General features: G+C 38.1%; 1 protein-coding gene across 3 annotated transcripts in view; it reads left to right on the top strand.

Annotated features, from left to right (window-relative positions):
* LOC110445980 (serine/threonine-protein kinase Nek9-like) overlaps window positions 1-24,083 on the top strand; it is a 38,926-nt gene extending 14,843 nt beyond the window's left edge. The window contains exons 13-24 of one of the 3 annotated variants that reach the window (XM_021490903.1): window positions 50-337; window positions 813-859; window positions 1,171-1,332; window positions 4,086-4,191; window positions 4,352-4,513; window positions 4,937-5,110; window positions 6,369-6,419; window positions 12,362-12,382; window positions 17,151-17,473; window positions 18,610-18,747; window positions 19,204-19,311; window positions 20,203-24,083. In XM_021490903.1, the coding sequence (XP_021346578.1) occupies window positions 50-337; window positions 813-859; window positions 1,171-1,332; window positions 4,086-4,191; window positions 4,352-4,513; window positions 4,937-5,110; window positions 6,369-6,419; window positions 12,362-12,382; window positions 17,151-17,473; window positions 18,610-18,747; window positions 19,204-19,311; window positions 20,203-20,283 (1,661 nt within the window). In that variant the 3' untranslated portion in view covers window positions 20,284-24,083. Of the gene's footprint in view, window positions 338-812; window positions 860-1,170; window positions 1,333-4,085; window positions 4,192-4,351; window positions 4,514-4,936; window positions 5,111-6,368; window positions 6,420-12,361; window positions 12,383-17,150; window positions 17,474-18,609; window positions 18,748-19,203; window positions 19,312-20,202 lie in introns of all 3 variants that reach the window. The other 2 variants (XM_021490901.1, XM_021490902.1) reach the window with 2 other exon arrangements.
* The last annotated feature ends 310 nt before the right edge of the window (window positions 24,084-24,393 follow it).

Below are 24,393 nucleotides of genomic sequence, written 5' to 3'. Positions count from 1 at the left end.
GGCTGTTTGGGCTGTGACAATGAGGATTATTTGTGTTATTTCTGTCTAGATGAAGGACAGGTGCACGCGTTTGGTTCAGACTACTATGGCTGTTTGGGCTGTGACAATGAGGATTATTTGTATTATTTCTGTCTAGATGAAGGACAGGTGCACGCGTTTGGTTCAGACTACTATGGCTGTTTGGGCTGTGACAATGAGGAGGGTGACGAGGTACTTGTCCCTATACTGGTAGACTACTTTAACACCCGACCTGTGGCCGAGGTCTCCTGTGGACAGTGTCATGTTATTGCGCTCACCCGGGACAGAGATGTCTACTCCTGGGGCTGTGGGGAGTTTGGTATGTATGTTGACATATTTCAAGTGTAAAAGACAAATGCTTTTTTGGCTCCCAATCAGAATATTTCCCTGAAACTATTGTGTTTTCAGTTTTGATTGTCAGGATTGAAACCAGTTTAGATTTTATGGTTAAATTTTAAAGTTCAGCCAGTTTTGTTATGGTTTTAGATATTTTTCTCTCTTGGAGATTATAGAGCCCATGCTTGAATAAACATAACAATATCAACAAAGAATATATTAGAACTGCTTTTACATCTTTAGCAGAAATATTAGTGTATGCAGGTATGTGCTGTATGTTTGCTTAGCAAACTACAGGTATGTGAAACTGTGACAAACAGACTGGATGTTCAAATTTCAGTAATTAATTCATAAAAATTTGAATTACTAGTTGCCATGTTGCATGGTTTGATTGAAGAATTAATGTGTGTTCACTAATACAATGGTATATTGATTATTGTTTAATGATCCACTTCAAGGTCGCCTTGGTCTCGGATCAGAAGATGATTTTGCGTCGCCACAAAAGGTAACTCAAATTTCACTGCTGAGTATTGTTGCAGTGTCTTTTGTCAGCATGTAATTGACAAACACATCCTTTCTAACCAGTAAATACATTGTTTTATCCCTGATGCACAGCTTGGTAGTAAACGTTCGGAATAAAAGTAAATGAAAATAAAGGAACTCATAAAAATCTTTGACAAGTCATGCACATATAAGCACCAGTCAAACTCATGATCAGGGTACAGGGAAATCATTGCCAGCCCCTGGACTAAATTAATGTGTTTGTCATATTGTACATGTAGTAACAACTAAGAGTGTGTATATTACTTATAACAGGTGGAGACACCGGGGAAACACTTCATCAAACATGTGTACGCTGGTAGTGACAGCACCTTCCTCGTCACAACCAGTGGACGCGTCCTTGCGTGTGGCAGTAACGAGTACAACAAACTGGGTCTCAACTCAGAAACATCTGGTCTACGCAAACAGAAACCAAAGGTAACGTACACACAGTAACTGTATCGCTCTACAGAAACCACAGGTAACTTACACACAGTAACTGTATCACTCTACAGAAACCGAAGGTAACTTACACACAGTAACTGTATCACTCTACAGAAACCAAAAGTAACTTACACACAGTAACTGTATCGCTCTACAGAAACCAAAAGTAACTTACACACAGTAACTGTATCAATTTACAGAAACCAAAGGTAACTTACACACAGTAACTGTATCACTCTACAGAAACCAAAGGTAACTAACACACAGTAACTGTATCACTCTACAGAAACCACATATATTATAACTTACACACAGTAACTGTATCGCTCTATAGAAACCACAGGTAACTCACATAGTAACTGTATCCCTCTACAGAAACCACAGCTGTTATAACTTACACACAATAACTGTATGCTCTACAGAACCCACATATATTATAACTTACACACAGGAACTGTATCGCTCTATAGAAACCACAGGTAACTCACACACAGTTGTGGGATCGCACATCGTTACACGATGTGCGGTGTGCGCACGATGTGTGCACGGTGTGTGAACTTTGTGTGCACAATGGGCGGACGATAAAAAGCTTGACGATCATTGCTTGCGCACATCTGTGCGCACGATGGACGGACGTTGCTCGATAATAATCGTGGTTGGTTTAAATTGAGGAATGCCTTAACAATTTATACGGTTTCGTGTTTTAACATACAAACTTGATGTTTACGTATGTTTCTATATTCTAGCAACATCTATAAACTTATCTTTCTGTCTATACATTCTTATATTTAGAAATTGTGTTTTCTGTGATTTTAAACAAACTTAATCGACACATGTAAAATGACAACACAATCCTGTATACAGGTGAACATAATATAACCACTTTTTACATTGTACATGTACCTGGACCGTAGTTTTCTCCCCGCCTGGGGCACTAACGTAACTCGTCGGGTAAGGCCAGGGGTGTGAAAATCCAGGTGAAGGGGAGCTATATAGGCAAACGAATGCAAATAACAAATACTATTCATCACGGTCAAACGGTATCGCATATCAGCTCTGTGTGTCGGGCACTCACGGTCAGGTAAAACTGCGGACACTCATAAAATTGCTATTTACCTGTTCTGTTACCTTGGAGCCAAACCCATTCTTGACAGCCTAACGGTCGCTGTAATACTGTGTAACACGCATTGTGAAATTGTATCATCTTGATTGTTGTGATGAGAAATTACAGATATACACACAGTGTACATTATCGTATACAAGCCTTCCGATTTTTGTCATTCCGTATTTTTGATCTACAAATTATACCAAATCGCACAGTTGTGCGGAGAGAAGCGCACAACGGGGCGAACGATTGCTAAATCGCACAGTTGTGCGCACCATGTGTGGACAATGTGCGGACGGTGTGTGAACAATGAATGCACGGTGTGCGCACACTATTTTTGGTGTGTTGTGCAGTCCCACAACTGTAGTAAATGTATCACTCTACAGAAACCACAGATGTTATAACTTACACATAGTAACTGTATCTCTCTACAGAAACCACAGGTAACTCACATAGTAAATGTATCACTCTACAGAAACCACAGATGTTATAACTTACACAAAGTAACTATATCGCTCTACAGAAACCACAGGTAACTCACATTGTAACTGTATCACTCTACAGAAACCACAGATGCTATAACTTACACATAGCAACTGTATCTCTCTACAGAACCCACAGGTAACTCACATAGTAACTGTATCACTCTACAGAAACCACAGATGTTATAACTTACACATAGCAACTGTATCTCTCTACAGAAACCACAGGTAACTCACATAGTAACTGTATCACTCTACAGAAACCAAAGGTAAATTACACACACTAACTGTATCGCTCTACAGAAACCACAGATATGATCTTATAACTTATCTATATTATAACTTATCTCTCTGTAAATACACCAATGTTTTGTTACCTGTGTTTCAGATCTATGACATTTACCTGTGTTACAGATCTGTGACATTCCCTGTGAATACACCAATGTTTTGTTACCTGTGTTTCTGATCTATGACATTTACCTGTGTTTCAGATTTGTGACATTTACCTGTGTTTCAGATTTGTGACATTTACCTGTGTTTCAGATCTATGACATTCCCTGTGTTTCAGATCTATGACATTTACCTGTGTTTCAGATCTATGACATTTACCTGTGTTTCAGATCTATGACATTACCTGTGTTTCAGATATATGACATTTACCTGTGTTTCAGATATATAACATTTTTACCTGTGTTTCAGATCTATGACATTTACCTGTGTTTTAGATCTATGACATTTACCTGTGTTTCAGATATATGACATTCCCTTTGTTTCAGATCTATGACATTTCCCTGTGTTTCAGGTCTATGATATTTTTACCTGTGTTTCAGATCTATGACATTTACCTGTGTTATAGATCTATGACATATACCTGTGTTTCAGATCTATGACATTCCCTGTGTTTCAGATCGATGACATTACCTGTGTTTCAGATCTATGACATTACCTGTGTTTCAGATCTATGATATTCCCCGTGTTTCAGATCTATGACATTTACCTGTGTTTCAGATCTATGACATTCCCTGTGTTTCAGATCTATGACATTACCTTTGTTTCAGATCTATGACATTTCCTGTGTTTCAGATCTATGATATTCCCTGTGTTTCAGATCTATGACATTTACCTGTGTTTCAGATCTATGATGTTTACCTGTGTTTCAGATCTATGACATTCCCTGTAAATACACATTCAGCACGGTGAAGCCCCTGCTGAGGTTTAACATTGTAACGGTATCGGCTGGCCACACCCACTCAGCAGCCATTGACTGTAAGTACCTTCTCTAACACTTTCTACATATATAGTTTTATTTTAGATGTTGTTAGAAGATGTTGGATTTGTTTAAGTAAATGATTAGCTGGTTGGTTAATGGATCAAAACATTATTCATTTTGTTGTGAAATATGACCATTTTATGTATTGTTTTTCAGTGTATGGTAAATTGTACACATTTGGGTCCAACAAGTATGGCCAACTAGGTGTGGGGGACTTTAAGAAGAAGTCCTGGATCTGTCGTGTGAGCGGAGTCCTGACGGGGAAAAGGGTGATTAACGTAACCTGTGGTACTTACTTCACCGTGGCAGCCACTAGTGGTATGTGTCACATGACAACTTTATCACATGACATCCTTGTCAAATGAAACTTCTGATTAAACATGTGGCTACAGAATGTTTGATAAAATACATTCATGTCTCTGTCATTTCCTCTGTAACAAGCTTTGATTGTAATTGAAAAAAAAAAAAAAATTATCAGAGAAATATGGAAACTTTGTTTTAATTTGAAGTAATAGCCTTATCTCTTTTTGTAAAAGGGTGAATTATGTGGATAATTCACAAAGCCAAAATTAATCTGGAAGATTTCTTTGTTTTAGCCAAATGACATGGAAGTCCAGTTACTCGCATTTCTCTTCCTATATAAAACTCTACAGACATGACACATATTAACTTCACAAAGATAACATACACCATATTGTTTTATAATTTGTTGACATGGTCCACCTACCATTTTCCTTACAGACAGTCAGGTGTATTCCTGGGGTAACGGTGCTAACGGGACATTAGGGGCGGAGTTCCTGGACCAGGGGAAGGGCCCTAACAGCCAGTCGATCTCCCTCCCTCGTACCCTCTTTGGGTCACTCCACCTGGTGTCCCACCTGTCAGCTCGGCACTGGCACACCATTGCTATCGCAGGTAGGTTTACATTTGTGGTGTGCTGTGGAGAAAGTGAATACATCTGCTTGAGAGAAAAGGAATATTTTTTAGGAAGAATATGATTCCTCCCATGCATGTTATGACACTTGCAAGCTTCATTCTTGACCTGCAATACTGAATGATGTAAGTTGATGAACTTGTTAAAATAATATTGTTAAAATAAATAAAGCTAAAAGTTATGTGAAGTTCTTTACAGCTGTTTGTGTTTTTATACGACCATCAAATTTGACGGTAGTATTATGGTATGGCGTTGTCCGTCCAGCCGTCCGGCGTAAACTTTGTTTGTCCGGCAATCTCCTCCTCCATTTTTCGACCGATCTCTTTGAAACTTGGTATACATGATAATCATGATATGAAGTTGTGTCTCCCTTAAAAGAATTTTGAATCGACATTTTTTCCAAAAGTTATTGCCCTTTGTTCATTTCAGTATTTGAATTTTGACCGGAGATCTCCTCATACATTTTTTAACCGATCTCTTTGAAACCTGGTTTACATGATATGAAGTTGTGTCACCCTTAAAAGAATTTTGATTCGACAATTTTTCCAAAAGTTATTGCCCTTTGTTCATTTCAGTATTTGATTTTTGTCCGGCAATCTCCTCCTACATTTTTCGACCGATCTCTTTGAGACTTAGATTACATTATAATCATGATATGAAGTTATGTCTCCCTTAAAAGAATTTTGATTCGACAATTTTTCCAAAAGTTATTGCCCTTTGTTCATTTCAGTATTTGAATTCTGTCCAGAGATCTCCTCATACATTTTTCAACGGATCTCTTTGAAACTTGGTATACTTTATATTCATGATATGAAGTTGTGTCACCCTTAAAAGAATTTTGATTAAACAATTTTTGCAAAAATTATTGCCTTTTGTTCATTTCAGTATTTGATTTTTTGTCTGAAGATTTTCTCCTACATTTTTTATAGCATATCAGCTAACCACTCTTAGAATGATGTAGATCTTATTTCAATGTAAGAAAGTATATAACACTATATGGGTAAAACTCTTGGGAATTATTTCAAAACACTTTTGTCTTAAAAAAACCCAAAAAACAGCTTGGATACAACAACAGAACAATTGATCAATAAAAAAGTGGTTTTCAGGACATTCTGTATGTCCCACACTGTGAGTCGCTATCAAAGGCTCAGTGAGATCTGAAATTTCAGTGCAGGAATCATTCTTTCTCTATAAGTCATCTAAGGTTGTTATAAGTAACAGAGTTTGTTTTTGTTTCAGAAAAAGTTCTAAATCAAAAGACTTTGAAGTCAAGAATTTCATCTCCAAAATGTAAGTACTGTACATGTACACTCTACAAACCTGTGTTTTCCCCTTATCTCATTAGATAGTCCCTTATTTCTATTTCTAATGCAACACATTAATCAGTATGACAGTGACTGTCTGGAAGTTGTAGTGCTCCAGGCTTTGTTTCTGAGGTAGGAGGGATTCAATGTAACAGACTTTTGATATTGGTTGCCAATTGTATCATTAATAAACTTTTAAGGCAAAAAAAAAAGGAAAATTGTTTTTGGTTTTGACAAGTTGATGCCACCATTGTTAAGTATTTGGTATTGTTTTAGAGTTGTTTGGTGTATTTGGGAGGGGAGAGTTTCCTCAATGTTTTAGAGTTGTTTGGTGTATTTGGGAGGGGAGAGTTTCCTCAATGTTTTAGAGTTGTTTGGTGTATTTGGGAGGGGAGAGTTTCCTCAATGTTTTAGAGTTGTTNTTAGTATTGTTTTGGGGTTGTTCATTGTTTAATATTGTTTTCGGGTTGTTAATTGTTCAGTATTGTTTGATGGTTGTTCATTGTTTAGTATTATTTTCGGGTTGTTTATTGTTTAGTATTGTTTGATGGTTGTTCATTGTTCAATATTGTTTGAGGGTTGTTCATTTTTCAATATTGTTTGATGGTTGTTCATTGTTTAGTATTGTTTGAAGGTTGTTCATTGTTTAGTATTGTTTTGGGGTTGTTCATTGTTTAACATTGTTTTCGGGTTGTTAATTGTTCAGTATTGTTTGATGGTTGTTCATTGTTTAGTATTGTTTGAAGATTGTTCATTGTTTAGTATTGTTTGATGGTTGTTCATTGTTTAATATTGTTTTGGGGTTGTTCATTGTTCAATATTGTTTTTGGTTTGTTAATTGTTTAATATTGTTTTGGGGTTGTTCATTGTTCAATATTGTTTTGGGGTTGTTCATTGTTTGGTATTGTTTTTGGGTTGTTCATTGTTTAGTATTGTTTTCGGGTTGTTTATTGTTTAGTATTGTTTGATGGTTGTTCATTGTTCAATATTGTTTGAGGGTTGTTCATTTTTCAATATTGTTTGATGGTTGTTCATTGTTTAGTATTGTTTGAAGGTTGTTCATTGTTTAGTATTGTTTTGGGGTTGTTCATTGTTTAACATTGTTTTCGGGTTGTTAATTGTTCAGTATTGTTTGATGGTTGTTCATTGTTTAGTATTGTTTGAAGATTGTTCATTGTTTAGTATTGTTTGATGGTTGTTCATTGTTTAATATTGTTTTGGGGTTGTTCATTGTTCAATATTGTTTTTGGTTTGTTAATTGTTTAATATTGTTTTGGGGTTGTTCATTGTTCAATATTGTTTTGGGGTTGTTCATTGTTTGGTATTGTTTTTGGGTTGTTCATTGTTTAGTATTGTTTTCGGGTTGTTTATTGTTTAGTATTGTTTGATGGTTGTTCATTGTTCAATATTGTTTGAGGGTTGTTCATTTTTCAATATTGTTTGATGGTTGTTCATTGTTTAGTATTGTTTGAAGGTTGTTCATTGTTTAGTATTGTTTTGGGGTTGTTCATTGTTTAACATTGTTTTCGGGTTGTTAATTGTTCAGTATTGTTTGATGGTTGTTCATTGTTTAGTATTGTTTGAAGATTGTTCATTGTTTAGTATTGTTTGATGGTTGTTCATTGTTTAATATTGTTTTGGGGTTGTTCATTGTTCAATATTGTTTTTGGTTTGTTAATTGTTTAATATTGTTTTGGGGTTGTTCATTGTTCAATATTGTTTTGGGGTTGTTCATTGTTTGGTATTGTTTTTGGGTTGTTCATTGTTTAGTATTGTTTTCGGGTTGTTTATTGTTTAGTATTGTTTGATGGTTGTTCATTGTTCAATATTGTTTGAGGGTTGTTCATTTTTCAATATTGTTTGATGGTTGTTCATTGTTTAGTATTGTTTGAAGGTTGTTCATTGTTTAGTATTGTTTTGGGGTTGTTCATTGTTTAACATTGTTTTCGGGTTGTTAATTGTTCAGTATTGTTTGATGGTTGTTCATTGTTTAGTATTGTTTGAAGATTGTTCATTGTTTAGTATTGTTTGATGGTTGTTCATTGTTTAATATTGTTTTGGGGTTGTTCATTGTTCAATATTGTTTTTGGTTTGTTAATTGTTTAATATTGTTTTGGGGTTGTTCATTGTTCAATATTGTTTTGGGGTTGTTCATTGTTTGGTATTGTTTTTGGGTTGTTCATTGTTTAGTATTGTTTTCGGGTTGTTTATTGTTTAGTATTGTTTGATGGTTGTTCATTGTTCAATATTGTTTGAGGGTTGTTCATTTTTCAATATTGTTTGATGGTTGTTCATTGTTTAGTATTGTTTGAAGGTTGTTCATTGTTTAGTATTGTTTTGGGGTTGTTCATTGTTTAACATTGTTTTCGGGTTGTTAATTGTTCAGTATTGTTTGATGGTTGTTCATTGTTTAGTATTGTTTGAAGATTGTTCATTGTTTAGTATTGTTTGATGGTTGTTCATTGTTTAATATTGTTTTGGGGTTGTTCATTGTTCAATATTGTTTTTGGTTTGTTAATTGTTTAATATTGTTTTGGGGTTGTTCATTGTTCAATATTGTTTTGGGGTTGTTCATTGTTTGGTATTGTTTTTGGGTTGTTCATTGTTTAGTATTGTTTTCGGGTTGTTTATTGTTTAGTATTGTTTGATGGTTGTTCATTGTTCAATATTGTTTGAGGGTTGTTCATTTTTCAATATTGTTTGATGGTTGTTCATTGTTTAGTATTGTTTGAAGGTTGTTCATTGTTTAGTATTGTTTTGGGGTTGTTCATTGTTTAACATTGTTTTCGGGTTGTTAATTGTTCAGTATTGTTTGATGGTTGTTCATTGTTTAGTATTGTTTGAAGATTGTTCATTGTTTAGTATTGTTTGATGGTTGTTCATTGTTTAATATTGTTTTGGGGTTGTTCATTGTTCAATATTGTTTTTGGTTTGTTAATTGTTTAATATTGTTTTGGGGTTGTTCATTGTTCAATATTGTTTTGGGGTTGTTCATTGTTTGGTATTGTTTTTGGGTTGTTCATTGTTTAGTATTGTTTTCGGGTTGNATTGAGGGTTGTTCATTGTTAAGTATTGTTTGATGGTTGTTCATTGTTTAGTATTGTTTGAAGGTTGTTCATTGTTTAGTATTGTTTGAGGGTTGTTCATTGTCTTGAGGTTTGTTCATTGTTTAGTATTGTTTTGGGGTTGTTCATTGTTCAATATTGTTTTGGGGTTGTTCATTGTTATCTAAAACTGCTGGACCAATTTTGACCAAACTATACATGGAACATCACTAGGACATGGGTATCTGAATTGATGAAATTTATGGGGCTACGCCCCCAGGGGCCTGAGCAGCGGGTCCAAATAGGTAAAAAAATGGAGTCATCTTTAAAAATCTTCTTCTCTACTCCTACAAGTAGTAGAAAGTAATGGTACATTTAATTATAAATTTATGGCCCTGTGGTCAAGGAGTCAAGAGGTAGGGCGGGGTCAATATTGTGTACTTGTTATGTAATTATGGATTTATTCATTGTATAATTAATTTTCTTCTTCAAAACCACTGGGCCAATTTCGACCGAATTTGATTTGGAACATCACTAGGACATGGGGATCTGACTTTAGGAATTTTATGGGGCTTCACCCCCAGGGGCCTGATGAGCAGGGCCAAATATGTAAAAAATGGGGTAATCTTTAAAAAAAATCTCCTCTACTCCTTCAAGTAGCAGAGAGTAATGGCACATTTAATTATAAACATCAACTAGCTCTCTTTTGAATTTATGAAAGTTATAACCCTGGGTCAAGGGGTCAAGTGATAGAGTGGGCAATATTGTATGTTATGGATCATTGTATCTTTGAAACAGTTGAGATCCCCAGCCCATAACGGTTAACCATAAAAAAATTGCTGGGCGTCAAGAGATAAACACAGTCATGATGTTCCCTGGGGGTTTTCCTCACTCCTAGGAACTTAGTTTCTGGGTTATATCTTTGAAACCGTTGAGATCCCTACCCGATAATCATATACAGCATTGCTGGGCATCAAGAGATAAACACAAGCATGATGTAAATATAGGCTTACAGGGTCTTTCCCCACCCCTAGGGAATAGGTTTCTGGGTTATATCTTTGAAACAGTCAAGATCCCCACCCCATAACCATATATACAATTGCTGAATATAAAGAGACGAATGCACATACCCGTCGAGGATTGCCTTGGGGTCTGACCCACCCTTGGAGACTTAACCCCTGGGTCATAACTTTTAAATGGTTATGATCCCCGACTCAAAACTATATATACAAATGCTGGGCATAAAGATACAAATGCAGTCATGATCTTAGAATTGACCCCAGGGTCTGCCCCACCCTTGCAGACTTAACCCCTGGGTCATAACTTTTAAATGGTTATGATCCTCAACCCAAAACTATATATTCAAATGCTGGGCATAAAAAAATGAACGCAGTCATGATATTAGAATTGACCCCAGGGTCTACCCCTACCTTGCAGACTTAACCCCTGGGTCCTAACTTTTAAATGGTTATGATCCCCTCCCCAAAACTTTATTCAAATGCTGGGCATAAAAAGACGAATGCAGTCATGATATTAGAATTGACCCCAGGGTCTACCCCTACCTTGCAGACTTAACCCCTCGGTCATAGCTTTAAAATGGTTATGATCCTCACCCCAAAACTATATATACAAATGCTGGGCATAAAGAGACGAATGCAGTCATGATATTAGAATTGATCCTCCGGTTCTGGCCACAACCCTAGGGACCTAGTTTCTGAGTCACAGCTTGGAAACAGTTGAGATTCCCACCCCATAACCATACATTAAATTGCTGGGCACGAAAAACCTAATACAGATATGCTACAAGCATTGGCCTTGGGGTCTGGCATATTCCCTTGCCCTTGGATCTCATTTGGAGAATATTTTGCCATTATTGCTTAGTTATCCAGGTGAGCGATACAGGTTCTCTGGCCCTCTTGATCAATATTGTTTTGGGGTTGTTCATTGTTTTGATTATTTAAGGGTTGTTCACTGTTATATATTGTTTTGGTGTTGCTCACTGTTTTGGGTGATTTTAGGGTGGTTCATTGTATTGTTTGATATCGCTTTAAGGGATGTTTCAGTGTTTTGCATTATTTGGGTAATATTTAATATTTTATATTGTTTTGGTTTAGAGTTTGTTGTGAAAATCAATTTTAATTTAAGTTCAAATATGGTATTACATTTTTAAAAATACAAAAATATTTTTAATACAAGAAATTTAAGATACTTACAGAAATCAGTATTGGAATAAGCTATAAGCTGGAAAAACTTTATTAGAATAACAAACTACTAATCTAGACTGGAGCAATCAGAGATACTATTAATAACCTAGATATACCAGTGGATCAATATACAGTAGTGTCAGTTATTTTAAGTTCCATAGTGGAGTACCGGATTATTATTTATGCATAACGAAAAGAAAAATGTTTTCAAAGGCTGTTGATTTTTTCTTATGCTAACCACAATCAATTCATGGTTGATTGATGCACAGCACACTGTAATAGGTGATCAACTCGAATCAAATGCAAATCATTGATGCAGAACTTTACTTTGAATGAGGCAATCATTTCAGGGCTTTATGATACAGGATTTATCATTTACATCAGGGAATGTTCTTATTGACAGTTTTACTGTGCCAGTAGGTGTGATGGGCGTGACGTTGGCTACAGTGTTCTGTGTACCTGGTTGTTAGGGCACAGACGACCTTGAGATTGATGAGCTTGACTTGTACACAATGGACATGTATGAACTGGTTACACATGTTATATTAGACATAAGCTATGTAACTACTTAAGGGACTATAGCACTGTGTATTGCTGATGTAGAAACCATTATTCTTGATCTTACTGACACTGTCCATTATCCCTGATCTTACTGACACTGTGTTGATATATGTGGATAGGTGAAAAGAACCTGCACAAAGGTAGGTAGTCGTAGGAAGCATGCTTTGCCTTGTCATTGTGATGTGTTGATTTATAAGGAAATGGCGATATTTATTTTGTTTTGTTTTGGAGTGATTTGCTTGATTAAGTGTTACACATGTTAAAAAGTCAAATAAGTAATTCTTCCCTTAACTGACCACTTTCTCTCTGACCTCCCCCTCCCTAACTAACCACTTTCTCACTGACCTCCCTCTCCCTAACTGACCAGTCTCTGACCTCCCCCTCCCTAAGTGACCACTCTCTGACCTCCCCCTCCCTAACCTTCCTCTCCCTAACTGACCAGTCTCTGACCTCCCCCTCCCTAACTGACCAATCTCTGACCTCCCCCTCCCTAACCTTCCTCTCCCTAACTGACCACTCTCTGACCTCCCCCTCCCTAACTGACCACTTTCTCTCTGACCTCCCCCTCCCTAACTGACCACTTTCTCACTGACTTACCCCTCCCTAACTGACCCCTCTCTGACCCCCCCTCCCCCTCCCTAACTGACCACTTTCTGTCTGACCTCCCCCTCCCTTAATTGCCCATTATTTCAGATCTGACTTTTCCATCCCTGTTGATCACATTTGACCACTTTGTGTCTGCTCTACGTATACCCTCCCATGGCAATCTGACGTACCCTCTCTTACTGACCACTTTGTGTCTGCTCTACCCTCCCAAGGCAATCTGACGTACCCTCTCTTACTGACCACTTTGTGTCTGCTCTACCCTCCCATGGCAATCTGACGTACCCTCTCTTACTGACCACTTTGTGTCTGCTCTACCCTCCCATGGCAATCTGACGTACCCTCTCTTACTGACCACTTTGTGTCTGCTCTACCCTCCCATGGCAATCTGACGTACCCTCTCTTACTGACCACTTTGTGTCTGCTCTACCCTCCCATGGCAATCTGACGTACCCTCTCTTACTGACCACTTTGTGTCTGCTCTACCCTCCCATGGCAATCTGACGTACCCTCTCTTACTGACCACTTTGTGTCTGCTCTACCCTCCCATGGCAATCTGACGTACCCTCTCTTACTGACCACTTTGTGTCTGCTCTACCCTCCCATGGCAATCTGACGTACCCTCTCTTACTGACCACTTTGTGTCTGCTCTACCCTCCCATGGCAATCTGACGTACCCTCTCTTACTGACCACTTTGTGTCTGCTCTACCCTCCCATGGCAATCTGACGTACCCTCTCTTACTGACCACTTTGTGTCTGCTCTACCCTCCCATGGCAATCTGACGTACCCTCTCTTACTGACCACTTTGTGTCTGCTCTACCCTCCCATGGCAATCTGACGTACCCTCTCTTACTGACCACTTTGTGTCTGCTCTACCCTCCCATGGCAATCTGACGTACCCTCTCTTACTGACCACTTTGTGTCTGCTCTACCCTCCCATGGCAATCTGACGTACCCTCTCTTACTGACCACTTTGTGTCTGCTCTACCCTCCCATGGCAATCTGACGTACCCTCTCTTACTGACCACTTTGTGTCTGCTCTACCCTCCCATGGCAATCTGACGTACCCTCTCTTACTGACCACTTTGTGTCTGCTCTACCCTCCCATGGCAATCTGACGTACCCTCTCTTACTGACCACTTTGTGTCTGCTCTACCCTCCCATGGCAATCTGACGTACCCTCTCTTACTGACCACTTTGTGTCTGCTCTACCCTCCCATGGCAATCTGACGTACCCTCTCTTACTGACCACTTTGTGTCTGCTCTACCCTCCCATGGCAATCTGACGTACCCTCTCTTACTGACCACTTTGTGTCTGCTCTACCCTCCCATGGCAATCTGACGTACCCTCTCTTACTGACCACTTTGTGTCTGCTCTACCCTCCCATGGCAATCTGACGTACCCTCTCTTACTGACCACTTTGTGTCTGCTCTACCCTCCCATGGCAATCTGACGTACCCTCTCTTACTGACCACTTTGTGTCTGCTCTACCCTCCCATGGCAATCTGACGTACCCTCTCTTACTGACCACTTTGTGTCTGCTCTACCCTCCCATGGCAATCTGACGTACCCTCTCTTACTGACCACTTTGTGTCTGCTCTACCCTCCCATGGCAATCTGACGTACCCTCTCTTACTGACCACTTTGTGTCTGCTCTACCCTCCCATGGCAATCTGACGTACCCTCTCTTACTGACCACTTTGTGTCTGCTCTACCCTCCCATGGCAATCTGACGTACCCTCTCTTACTGACCACTTTGTGTCTGCTCTACCCTCCCATGGCAATCTGACGTACCCTCTCTTACTGACCACTTTGTGTCTGCTCTACCCTCCCATGGCAATCTGACGTACCCTCTCTTACTGACCACTTTGTGTCTGCTCTACCCTCCCATGGCAATCTGACGTACCCTCTCTTACTGACCACTTTGTGTCTGCTCTACCCTCCCATGGCAATCTGACGTACCCTCTCTTACTGACCACTTTGTGTCTGCTCTACCCTCCCATGGCAATCTGACGTACCCTCTCTTACTGACCACTTTGTGTCTGCTCTACCCTCCCATGGCAATCTGACGTACCCTCTCTTACTGACCACTTTGTGTCTGCTCTACCCTCCCATGGCAATCTGACGTACCCTCTCTTACTGACCACTTTGTGTCTGCTCTACCCTCCCATGGCAATCTGACGTACCCTCTCTTACTGACCACTTTGTGTCTGCTCTACCCTCCCATGGCAATCTGACGTACCCTCTCTTACTGACCACTTTGTGTCTGCTCTACCCTCCCATGGCAATCTGACGTACCCTCTCTTACTGACCACTTTGTGTCTGCTCTACCCTCCCATGGCAATCTGACGTACCCTCTCTTACTGACCACTTTGTGTCTGCTCTACCCTCCCATGGCAATCTGACGTACCCTCTCTTACTGACCACTTTGTGTCTGCTCTACCCTCCCATGGCAATCTGACGTACCCTCTCTTACTGACCACTTTGTGTCTGCTCTACCCTCCCATGGCAATCTGACGTACCCTCTCTTACTGACCACTTTGTGTCTGCTCTACCCTCCCATGGCAATCTGACGTACCCTCTCTTACTGACCACTTNACCACTTCCTCTCTATCCTCCATCCCATTACTGATCACTCCCTCTCTATCCTCCCTCCCTTTACTGGCCACTCCCTGTCTATCCTCCATCCCATTACTGACCATTACCTCTCTATCCTCCCTCCCATTACTGACCATTCCTTTTCTATCCTCCATCCCATAACTGACCATTCCTTCTCTATCCTCCCTCCCATTACTGACCACTTCCTCATTCATCAGATCGTTTATGGACCTTTCACTCCATCTTGTGTGACATGCCTGACCACTTATTTCCTTACACACCCTGTCCTTCCTTGTTGACTGCCCTGTCCCACAATGTTTACACTATTACAGAGTTGGTTAGTTCAAGTGGAAATGATCCTTTTTGTTACTAAAGTTCAGTAAATAATATTTTGACACAACATATGAATATCTTGCTTTCTCACATCCTGCATTGTATGACCTACTGATGGACGGACAAACAGTGAAAGCTGGTTGGACAGACAGAAAGACAGACAATAGAAGTTGGGATGGTAGAGAAATAGACAATATAACCTGGCTGGACAGACCACAGATGAAGCTGGTGCAGTAGTCAGAAAGAAAGACAGACAGACAGACAGACAGACAGACAGAGGAAGCATGTGCAGTAGATAGACAGACAGACAGAGGATGCTTGAGGTCAGAGTCTGTCAGACAGTTAATAAAACTTAGTTGGGCAGACAGACAATAGAAGTGGGAATGCTGGAAAAACAAAGTCAGACAGGACAGACAGGACAGACAGACATGTCAAGACAAAAACAGCTTGAAAAGAACAGCACACAATAGGACAAAAGCAACAATTGGCTTAAAGCAGAGGAGATGTGATATAATACTCATCATATTTGTTCAGGGGCCCATTCATAACAGATACTAAAGTAAATACAAAAAAATTTGTTAGGAATATATTGATCTCCCCTTTCCAAGTCCTATGACCTATTGACCTCCCTTTCCGGGTGCTATGACCTACTATTGACCTTCCTACCTGTCTGTGTGCTGTCACTGGTGTAGGGAGTTTGATTTCACTATTGCCAGGAAAACAGTGCTTGTATATATATGCATGTGCTTGATTACTGCCAATGTAAACAAAATTGAACGGGCCCATGTTCATTGTGGGTACTTATTGCATGACATTTAAAATGCAGCATTAATTTTTCTGTACCTTGAAGTTTGTAATTATTCATAATAACATTATGATGCAATTCGAGGTACCAGAAATAAATAAATCTTTGACCACTGTTACCAGGTATACAAGTAATACATGTGCAAGTATATATGTAATATATGATACCTTGGATATAATGTGTTTGTTTACTGAAGTCATATGCACATATGTATAAAACTACTGTAGGAAAACTAGTTTACTTGAATGTATATAAATATAATTGTAATGTGTATTTCTAGTCCATTTGTCTGTTAAATGAGAAGTAAAAGTCACAGTCTGAGACATGTACAGAAGGTCACATGCTCTGACCTCTGGGACATGTACAGAAGGTCACATGCTCTGACCTCTGGGACATGTACATAAGGTCACATGCTCCGACCTCTGGGACATGTACAGAAGGTCACATGCTCTGATCTCTGGGACATGAACAGAAGGTCACATGCTCTGACCTCTGAGACATGTACAGAAGGTCACATGCTCTGACCTCTGGTGTAACATTCTTACCTTTATTTTGAATGTTAACAGTGTTCGTACCCTCCCCGCCAGTGGTAGAAGAAGATGGCCTGTTCTTGGATAGTGATGATGGTTTGTCCAAACCTCGTGTGTGTATAAACTATCTTGGTAATGAAGAAATGAAGGATTCTGGAAAGCCAGACTCACCAGAAATTTCTGAGTCCAAGTCCGACTGGAAAATGCCTCCACGGGCCAAACCATTTACCCCCTCCCCAGTAGGAGGGGCAGCAGGCTACAGTTACCAAGACTCTGGACGTCCATCCTCAGGGGGCAGTGACAGACCAGGGTCAGGGGGCAATAGGGAGGAGTCAAACATCCCGGACTGGCTACAGGCAGTAAGTGTCAGGAACTGTAAGGTACAGAGGAAAGGTGGGCGGAGTCCATCAGATGGGATGTTGTTGATGTCTAGTGTTTAGGTTCTCAGAAATATAAATGCTGTCACTAACAAATTTACTTATTCATTAATATATCATCTGTCCATACACCCGAGTCCATCAAACTGACATCAATGTATTTCTTGAAAACATCTTTTTCTAATGAACCATAATGCTCGGGGTCATCATATTTGACCTAAAGCTTGCTGGTATAAAAAGAGCCATCAAATGTGTTCAAATATTACTGAATTACAACCCTCAAGGTCGAAAGTCAAATGTGTTCAAATATTACTGAATTACAACCCTCAAGGTCGTAAGTCAAATGTGTTCAGATATTACTGAACTACAACCCTCAAGGTCGAAAGTCAAATGTGTTCAAATATTCAATTATCTTCTTCTGATGAACCACAAGATGGCTAGAGAACTGATATTTGGCCTGTAGCTTGCTTGAGGGAACTTTTTTCCCATTCAAATAAATTATCTTTATTAATGGTTACAGAGGTTAAATGTGTTAAAGTCTCTAAATAGGTTCTTTTTATGAACCAAAATCCTTGGAGTACTGATATTTTCCAAGTATTTGCCGGGAGAAAGGGGTATCCAGAATGTTCAAACAAATGATCTTGACTGACATTCAAGGTTACGGAGATCAAATGTGTTAAAATCTTAGAACCACTTCGATTCTTCAATAGAACAATGAGGCTTAGAGTCATGATATTTGGTCTGTAGCATGCTGACATGAAGGGCTACCAAATATGTTTAGATATAAGCCTTTTATTCTCATAGAAGGACATGAATGTCAAATGTATTCAAAATATATTCAAACATCTTTTCAAAAGTGTAAGGCCTAGAATAAGGAACTTCTCAGAAAAACTGTAAGGTCTAGACTATGGATTGCTAAGCTGTAGTTTGTAGGGGTAAATTGCTATCAACTTCATTAAAAATAAATTACTTTGGAGACCACAGCAATCATTTGAGTCAAGAACAACACTCTGCCATCAAATTAACAAAAGACCTGATATTTCACAAACAGAGCCAATGACAAAGTATGATTAATGTATAAAACATGAACTAACAAATGTAAAATCTGTTTGCTGTAGGAGCTTCAGGATGCTGACTTTATACCGTTCCCCCCTGATGTCCTGCCTGTGTCCCCTCCCATACAGCATCCCGGGCAACCAGGGGGACCATCAATCTATGCAGATATGGAGGAAATGAAGGAAGCAGAGAACTCCATGGTAAGAGAAACCCAGTCAGGGACATGAAAATCAAAGATGGCCTCTCCTAGGGTCTGATTGGCTGAGACATTTTTTACTGCTTCTCAAGATTGGCAGCAGCAATTGGCTTTAAACTTGTTACAAATGTTCCTTATAATGTCCTTAATCAGTGTTCTTATTAATTCATGCCGATCCAAAAATCCAAGATTGTTGCCCTAGTGTCTGATTGGCTGAGAAATTTCATTTGCTTTTCAAGAACAGCTGCACTGATTAATTCCAAATTTAGTACAAATATTTCTTAAGAGTTCCCCAACAAGTGGTCTTACTTTTCATGCTGATCCAAACATCCAATGATGGCCACTGTGGCCTCTGATTGGCTGAGACATTTTTTATTTGAACTCATGTGAGCACTAAGGCCTCTTGACCCTTTTGTTATCCCATTTAGTTAACACCACTTTACACTTTGATATTTTACAGAAAGAGCAAAAGCTAATAAAATCGAAAAACACGGAAATATTGGAGAAGGATGAACTGATAGCGTTACTAAAACAGAAGTTGACCGATGTGGAGTTAGAGAATACTGAAGTAAGTATCATATGGTGATTCTCCACAAATACAATGACCTCTGTATGACTGAACTATACTTACTGATGAAATACAAGTTGATCTTTATTGAGCATGTAAAGGGATACAGACAATCTTAACACCAAATACTATTGTATCCCCAAACAATAACAATTCAACTGCCTGCAGTGATAGCTTGTTCACATTAAACACTTTGTCATTGTCACAGGAGTTACTGCCCCTTACAGCATTTATAAAACAGCTAAATCTGGTGTATATAAATACTAATAGTCTCAATTTCGTTGATGAGTCAGTTTGAGATTGTACACATTGCTCTTTCATCACACAAATAAGTCCCTGTTCTATATACCCTGAGAAGGAAACATTGATACTGGTCAATGACATGGACTTATGTGATGTTAAATCGTATAGTCAGGATATTTATAGTGTATGTGCTTAAGTCACTTCCCTATTTTTATTTCTGGTAAATAGTACTAGTAGTTTATACTTTGTCATCAATTTCTTGCGATTAATTTGTCGTGCATGCAAATGAAATGTTATCAAAATGGCTATTTCTCGTATACAGATTGGCATTGCTTGTGAATGAATTGGTACACATATTTTAATGTGAACAAAGTGCCTGTGTATGTGAAAGGGATGATATATGTATCTCCAGGTCTCTGTGCAGGCTACAGATCTCATTACTGTCCTCAATATGTAGATTTAAATGTGCATTGTAGTACTTTACACAGGTATATGTATGCTATATCTAAACTTAGTTGTACAATCAACTATATCTTCATCAATCAATATAGACTTGTATAATTTCTGTATGCCTTTTGTTGACAGCAAAGGATTAATATTTTAGAAAACAGACATCACTATCAGATTATATTTTTTTAATTTCAAAAGCTAAAGGAACAGCTAAAATCTCAGGAGAAAAGGATGAAAAGTTTGGAGACACAGGTGGGTGCGGCCAGGATTGACCATTGATTAACAGTATTGTGTTATAGAGATTACTGACCATCATCATTAGTATCATAATGGCTTTACTGACCGCTTAGTTATATGCAGTGGTTGTGGATTGAGAAAGTATAGATACACTACTTGTATATATCTACAATTCGTGACAATCTCAGAACTTGTTATCCTATGCAAATTGAAACCTTATTGAACATGTGTTATATAGTGTCTATAATGAGTTTTGACACAAAAACTGGTTATCTCAATCAGAATTTAATATCAACTTTTCATTTAGAGATATTTCAATTATTTTGATATTCATAACATAAAAATGTTTAGGAATTTAAATTTTTCCTTTGAGAACACTTGTATACTGTAGAAAATCTAAGATAAGAAATAATTATAAACGAAGTGATGTACTAATCAACTTGTCCTAGACTCCAGGATGTTAAATCAGGATTGTATCCCCAAAGGATCAGCCATCACTGTACGTTGTTACATAACTATAGCCAGAAACACGGTTGTATGCTGTTAGCTGAGGTTGTGTTGGGCTGGTCTCATACCATTGTATTTATGTACAACTACATACTGTACATTAAAGTTACTGCTGACATACAGGCCAAGATACCACCAAATACACTCCTACATCAAAACCATCACAGTACCTGTGGATTATCTCATATAGATAGAAATATTTTCACTGATTGTCTATAAATCTTGTATAATCAATGCCACCCCTTCATTTTAGCAATAACGTTATTTTGAGATTTAATTATCATTGCCTGAACTAAGACTTGTTGCTCAATATATCACAACCAAGTCTAGACAAGAGTACTGATATGTGACCTCTGGTTATGGCCCTTTGTGAGAACTCTTTTAACGCTGATTATAACCTGTAGGATAACATTGAGGTCCTTGACCACAATTGCCTTCAGGATAAGTTTTTTGAATTCTGTTTAATTGATCTGCATTATGAGCTTATTTTGAAGTCCATTAAATTGACAATCAGAATGAGCTCTTTGAATTAAATGAAGTTGACCTTAAGGATGAGCTTTTTGAATTCTCTTAAATTGACCTTCACAAATGCAATGAGTTCTGTAAATTCTGTTTTTGAAGTTTGATGAGGTCTCAATGGAAAGTTCTGGTCCTGGCGTACAAGATGAGTTCTTTGGTGTTTTGTATGATCTGAGAGTATGCTCTTTGATCTCTGCTGATGGCCTAAAAGCGAGGTGTCTGCTCATGATATAACAGTGAGCTATGTGATCTACAATCCGGATGGTAGGTCAGGATGAGATCTTTGATAAATAATCATGACCTAACGGGACCTCTTAGTGATTGATCATGAAGTGTGAGCTGTTTGATAATTGAGTAAGAGCACACTTTTTGATGATTGATCGCGATCAAAGAATGAGCTGTTTGATAATTGACCATGAAGTAAAGGTGAGCTCTTTGATAAATGATCATGACCTAAAGTGAGCTCTTTAATAATTGAACATGACATAGAGAGAGCTCTTTGATAAATGATCATGACATAGAGTGAACTCTTTGATAAATGATCATGACCTAGATTGAGCTCTTTGATAAATGATCATAAACTAAGAGTGAGCTCTTTGATAAATGATCATAAACTAAGAGTGAGCTCTTTGATAAATGGTCATGACCTAGAGTGAGCTCTTTGATAAACGAACTTGACCTAGAGTGAGCTCTTTGATAAATGATCATGACCTAAAGTGAACTCTTTAATAATTGAACATGACCGAGAGAGAGCTCTTTAATAAATGATCATGACATCGAGTGAACTCTTTGATAAATGATCATGACCTAGAGTAAGCTCTTTGATAAATGATCATGACCTAGAGTGAGCTCTTTGATAAATGATCATAAACTAAGAGTGAGCTCTTTGATAATTGAATATGACTTAAAGGTGAGCTGTTTGATAACTGACCATGAAGTAAAGGTGAGCTCTTTGATAAATGATGGTGACGAAAGAGTGAGCTCTTTGATAAATGATTGTGACCAAAGAGTGAGCTCTTTGATAATTTATTATGACCTAGAGTGAGCTCTTTGATAAATGATTTTGACCAAAGAGTGTCAACTCTTTGATAATTGACTATGACGTAAAGGTGAGCTCTTTGACAAATGATGGTGACCTAAGAGTGAGCTCTTTGATAAATGATTGTGACCAAAGAGTGAGCTCTTTGATAAATGATCATGACCTAAGAGTGAGCTCTTTGATAAATGATCATGACCTAGAGTGAGCTCTTTAATAAATGATCATGACCTAAGAGTGAGCTCTTTGTAAATTATCAAGGCCTAAGAGTGAGCTCATTGATGTTTACGAGGGCCTGAATTAAGAGCTACTATCATGATGTACGGGTGAGCTAAGAAGTATATATAACTGCAATGTACAATTGGCAGCTGTTCTGCCCTCCTGTTTTAATAAGATCTCATGTTTTAATATGTAGGTATTTGTGATTTGTGTTTTTTGTCAATAATTGTTGTTTTCTGCTCACACCACCATCCAAAGCATTTTGAAGTTAAAATTTTGTATCATGAAAAATGTTTTGTATAACTTGTTATTTACATATCAGTAAGATTACTTTTCTGTGATGCTGAATTCCTCTATCTTTTTACACATTTTATTTATATTTTATATTTATTTCAAGTCATAACAGTTGTTTGTTAGATATTCATTTAATACATATTTTTATGTGCAAAGTTGGCCTTAGCTTGATTACCTGTTTGTCAAAACCTCCATGGATTGATATGGAGTTGACTATACAGGTGATGTCTGTCTGTGATATTTATATTGAGGCTTTCTGCTGTTCCTTGTGTAGTACATGTTTTACCTGTTAGTGTGTGTACAAACGTTTGTCTATTTTACATTTGAAAATAGATTTGTTAAATAAGACGGTGTTTCTTGTTTTCTGTAGATATGATTCTGTGACCTTGTCTAAACCAAACATGACAGGGACCGATGTCCATATTTGGATCTTACAGGGTTTTTGAATACATCAGGACACATACAAAGTGCCTTATTGAAGGGCTAGCAGGTTTCCTGATTACAAAGAGTTCGGCGTAGATAGGTCACATTGTCTCACAGTCAAGCTTAACAGTAGATGTCTATTTTCTGTGTCTCATTAAAAAATGGCCACATCATCTGGTTTTATCACACATTTCAAAATAAAGGCAGCCATATTGTGTGACGCATAAAGCTTACTGTTCCCATGGTAACCAGATACAGTAGATAGAACAGTACAGGTGTGTATATGTTTGTACGCAGCTACCTGTAGGTTTGCCTTTCCGGTAAGCATCTGCTAATCTGTAACTCTAACAAGCTGTTTGATGTTATATGGTACCAGTATTCTAATATAACAAAACATGAGAAACATATATTAATCTTGTACAAAAACACTTGTACAGTAAGACAATATTTATCTCCTTGTTAAGAGAATTTAGCGATTGTATAAAATGTAACAATAATATACAGGAAGTAACAATTAACAATGTGTGGACCACAGGGGCTCGGTTTCGGAATTTGGAGTAATATATGACGTAAATTGTAATAATTTCGGTCAATAATACACGTATACACTTCAGAAAATAATAGCAACACTTTTTATGTGGTGTTAGAAACATTCTAAAACCTTATAAAATAGAGGGTACCGAGGTACCCTTACAATTTACGTCATATATTATTCAAAACTCGTACCGAGCCCCTGTGGTGTGAGCTTGTGAAAAGGAACGTAATTATAAAACAGTAGAATGCTCTAACTGCTATCTCAATACATGACAATCAGTGGGAAAGGAGACCTAATAAAACAACTTAATCCCCTTCATTTGAATTTTGTTTTATTTATAAAGCATCAGTGTTAATACGATTTGTAATTTTGTGTGCGCTAACCGTTTGGTGTCGTAATCCTAGGAGTTGTCTTTCTTCACCCTTAACACGAGAGCGTTTACTACGAAGTCCTAGTAAGAAACAAACGGCAGCCATAACTTGTGTTCTCAAAATTGTGCTTTAGTTTGGAACAACTCGAGACACAATCCAAAAGATCCAGCAGATAGTTTAGATCCACACACATATATACGGTCAGGCGACATACTGGTGGTATGGAGGACGTTAAATAAAGACTGAGA

Source organism: Mizuhopecten yessoensis, unplaced genomic scaffold (assembly GCF_002113885.1).
Source record: "Mizuhopecten yessoensis strain PY_sf001 unplaced genomic scaffold, ASM211388v2 scaffold2435, whole genome shotgun sequence".
NCBI classification, from domain to species: Eukaryota; Metazoa; Mollusca; class Bivalvia; order Pectinida; family Pectinidae; genus Mizuhopecten; species Mizuhopecten yessoensis.
Note: the sequence above shows the minus strand (reverse complement) of the source record. Positions and strands in the feature narration are given on the sequence as shown.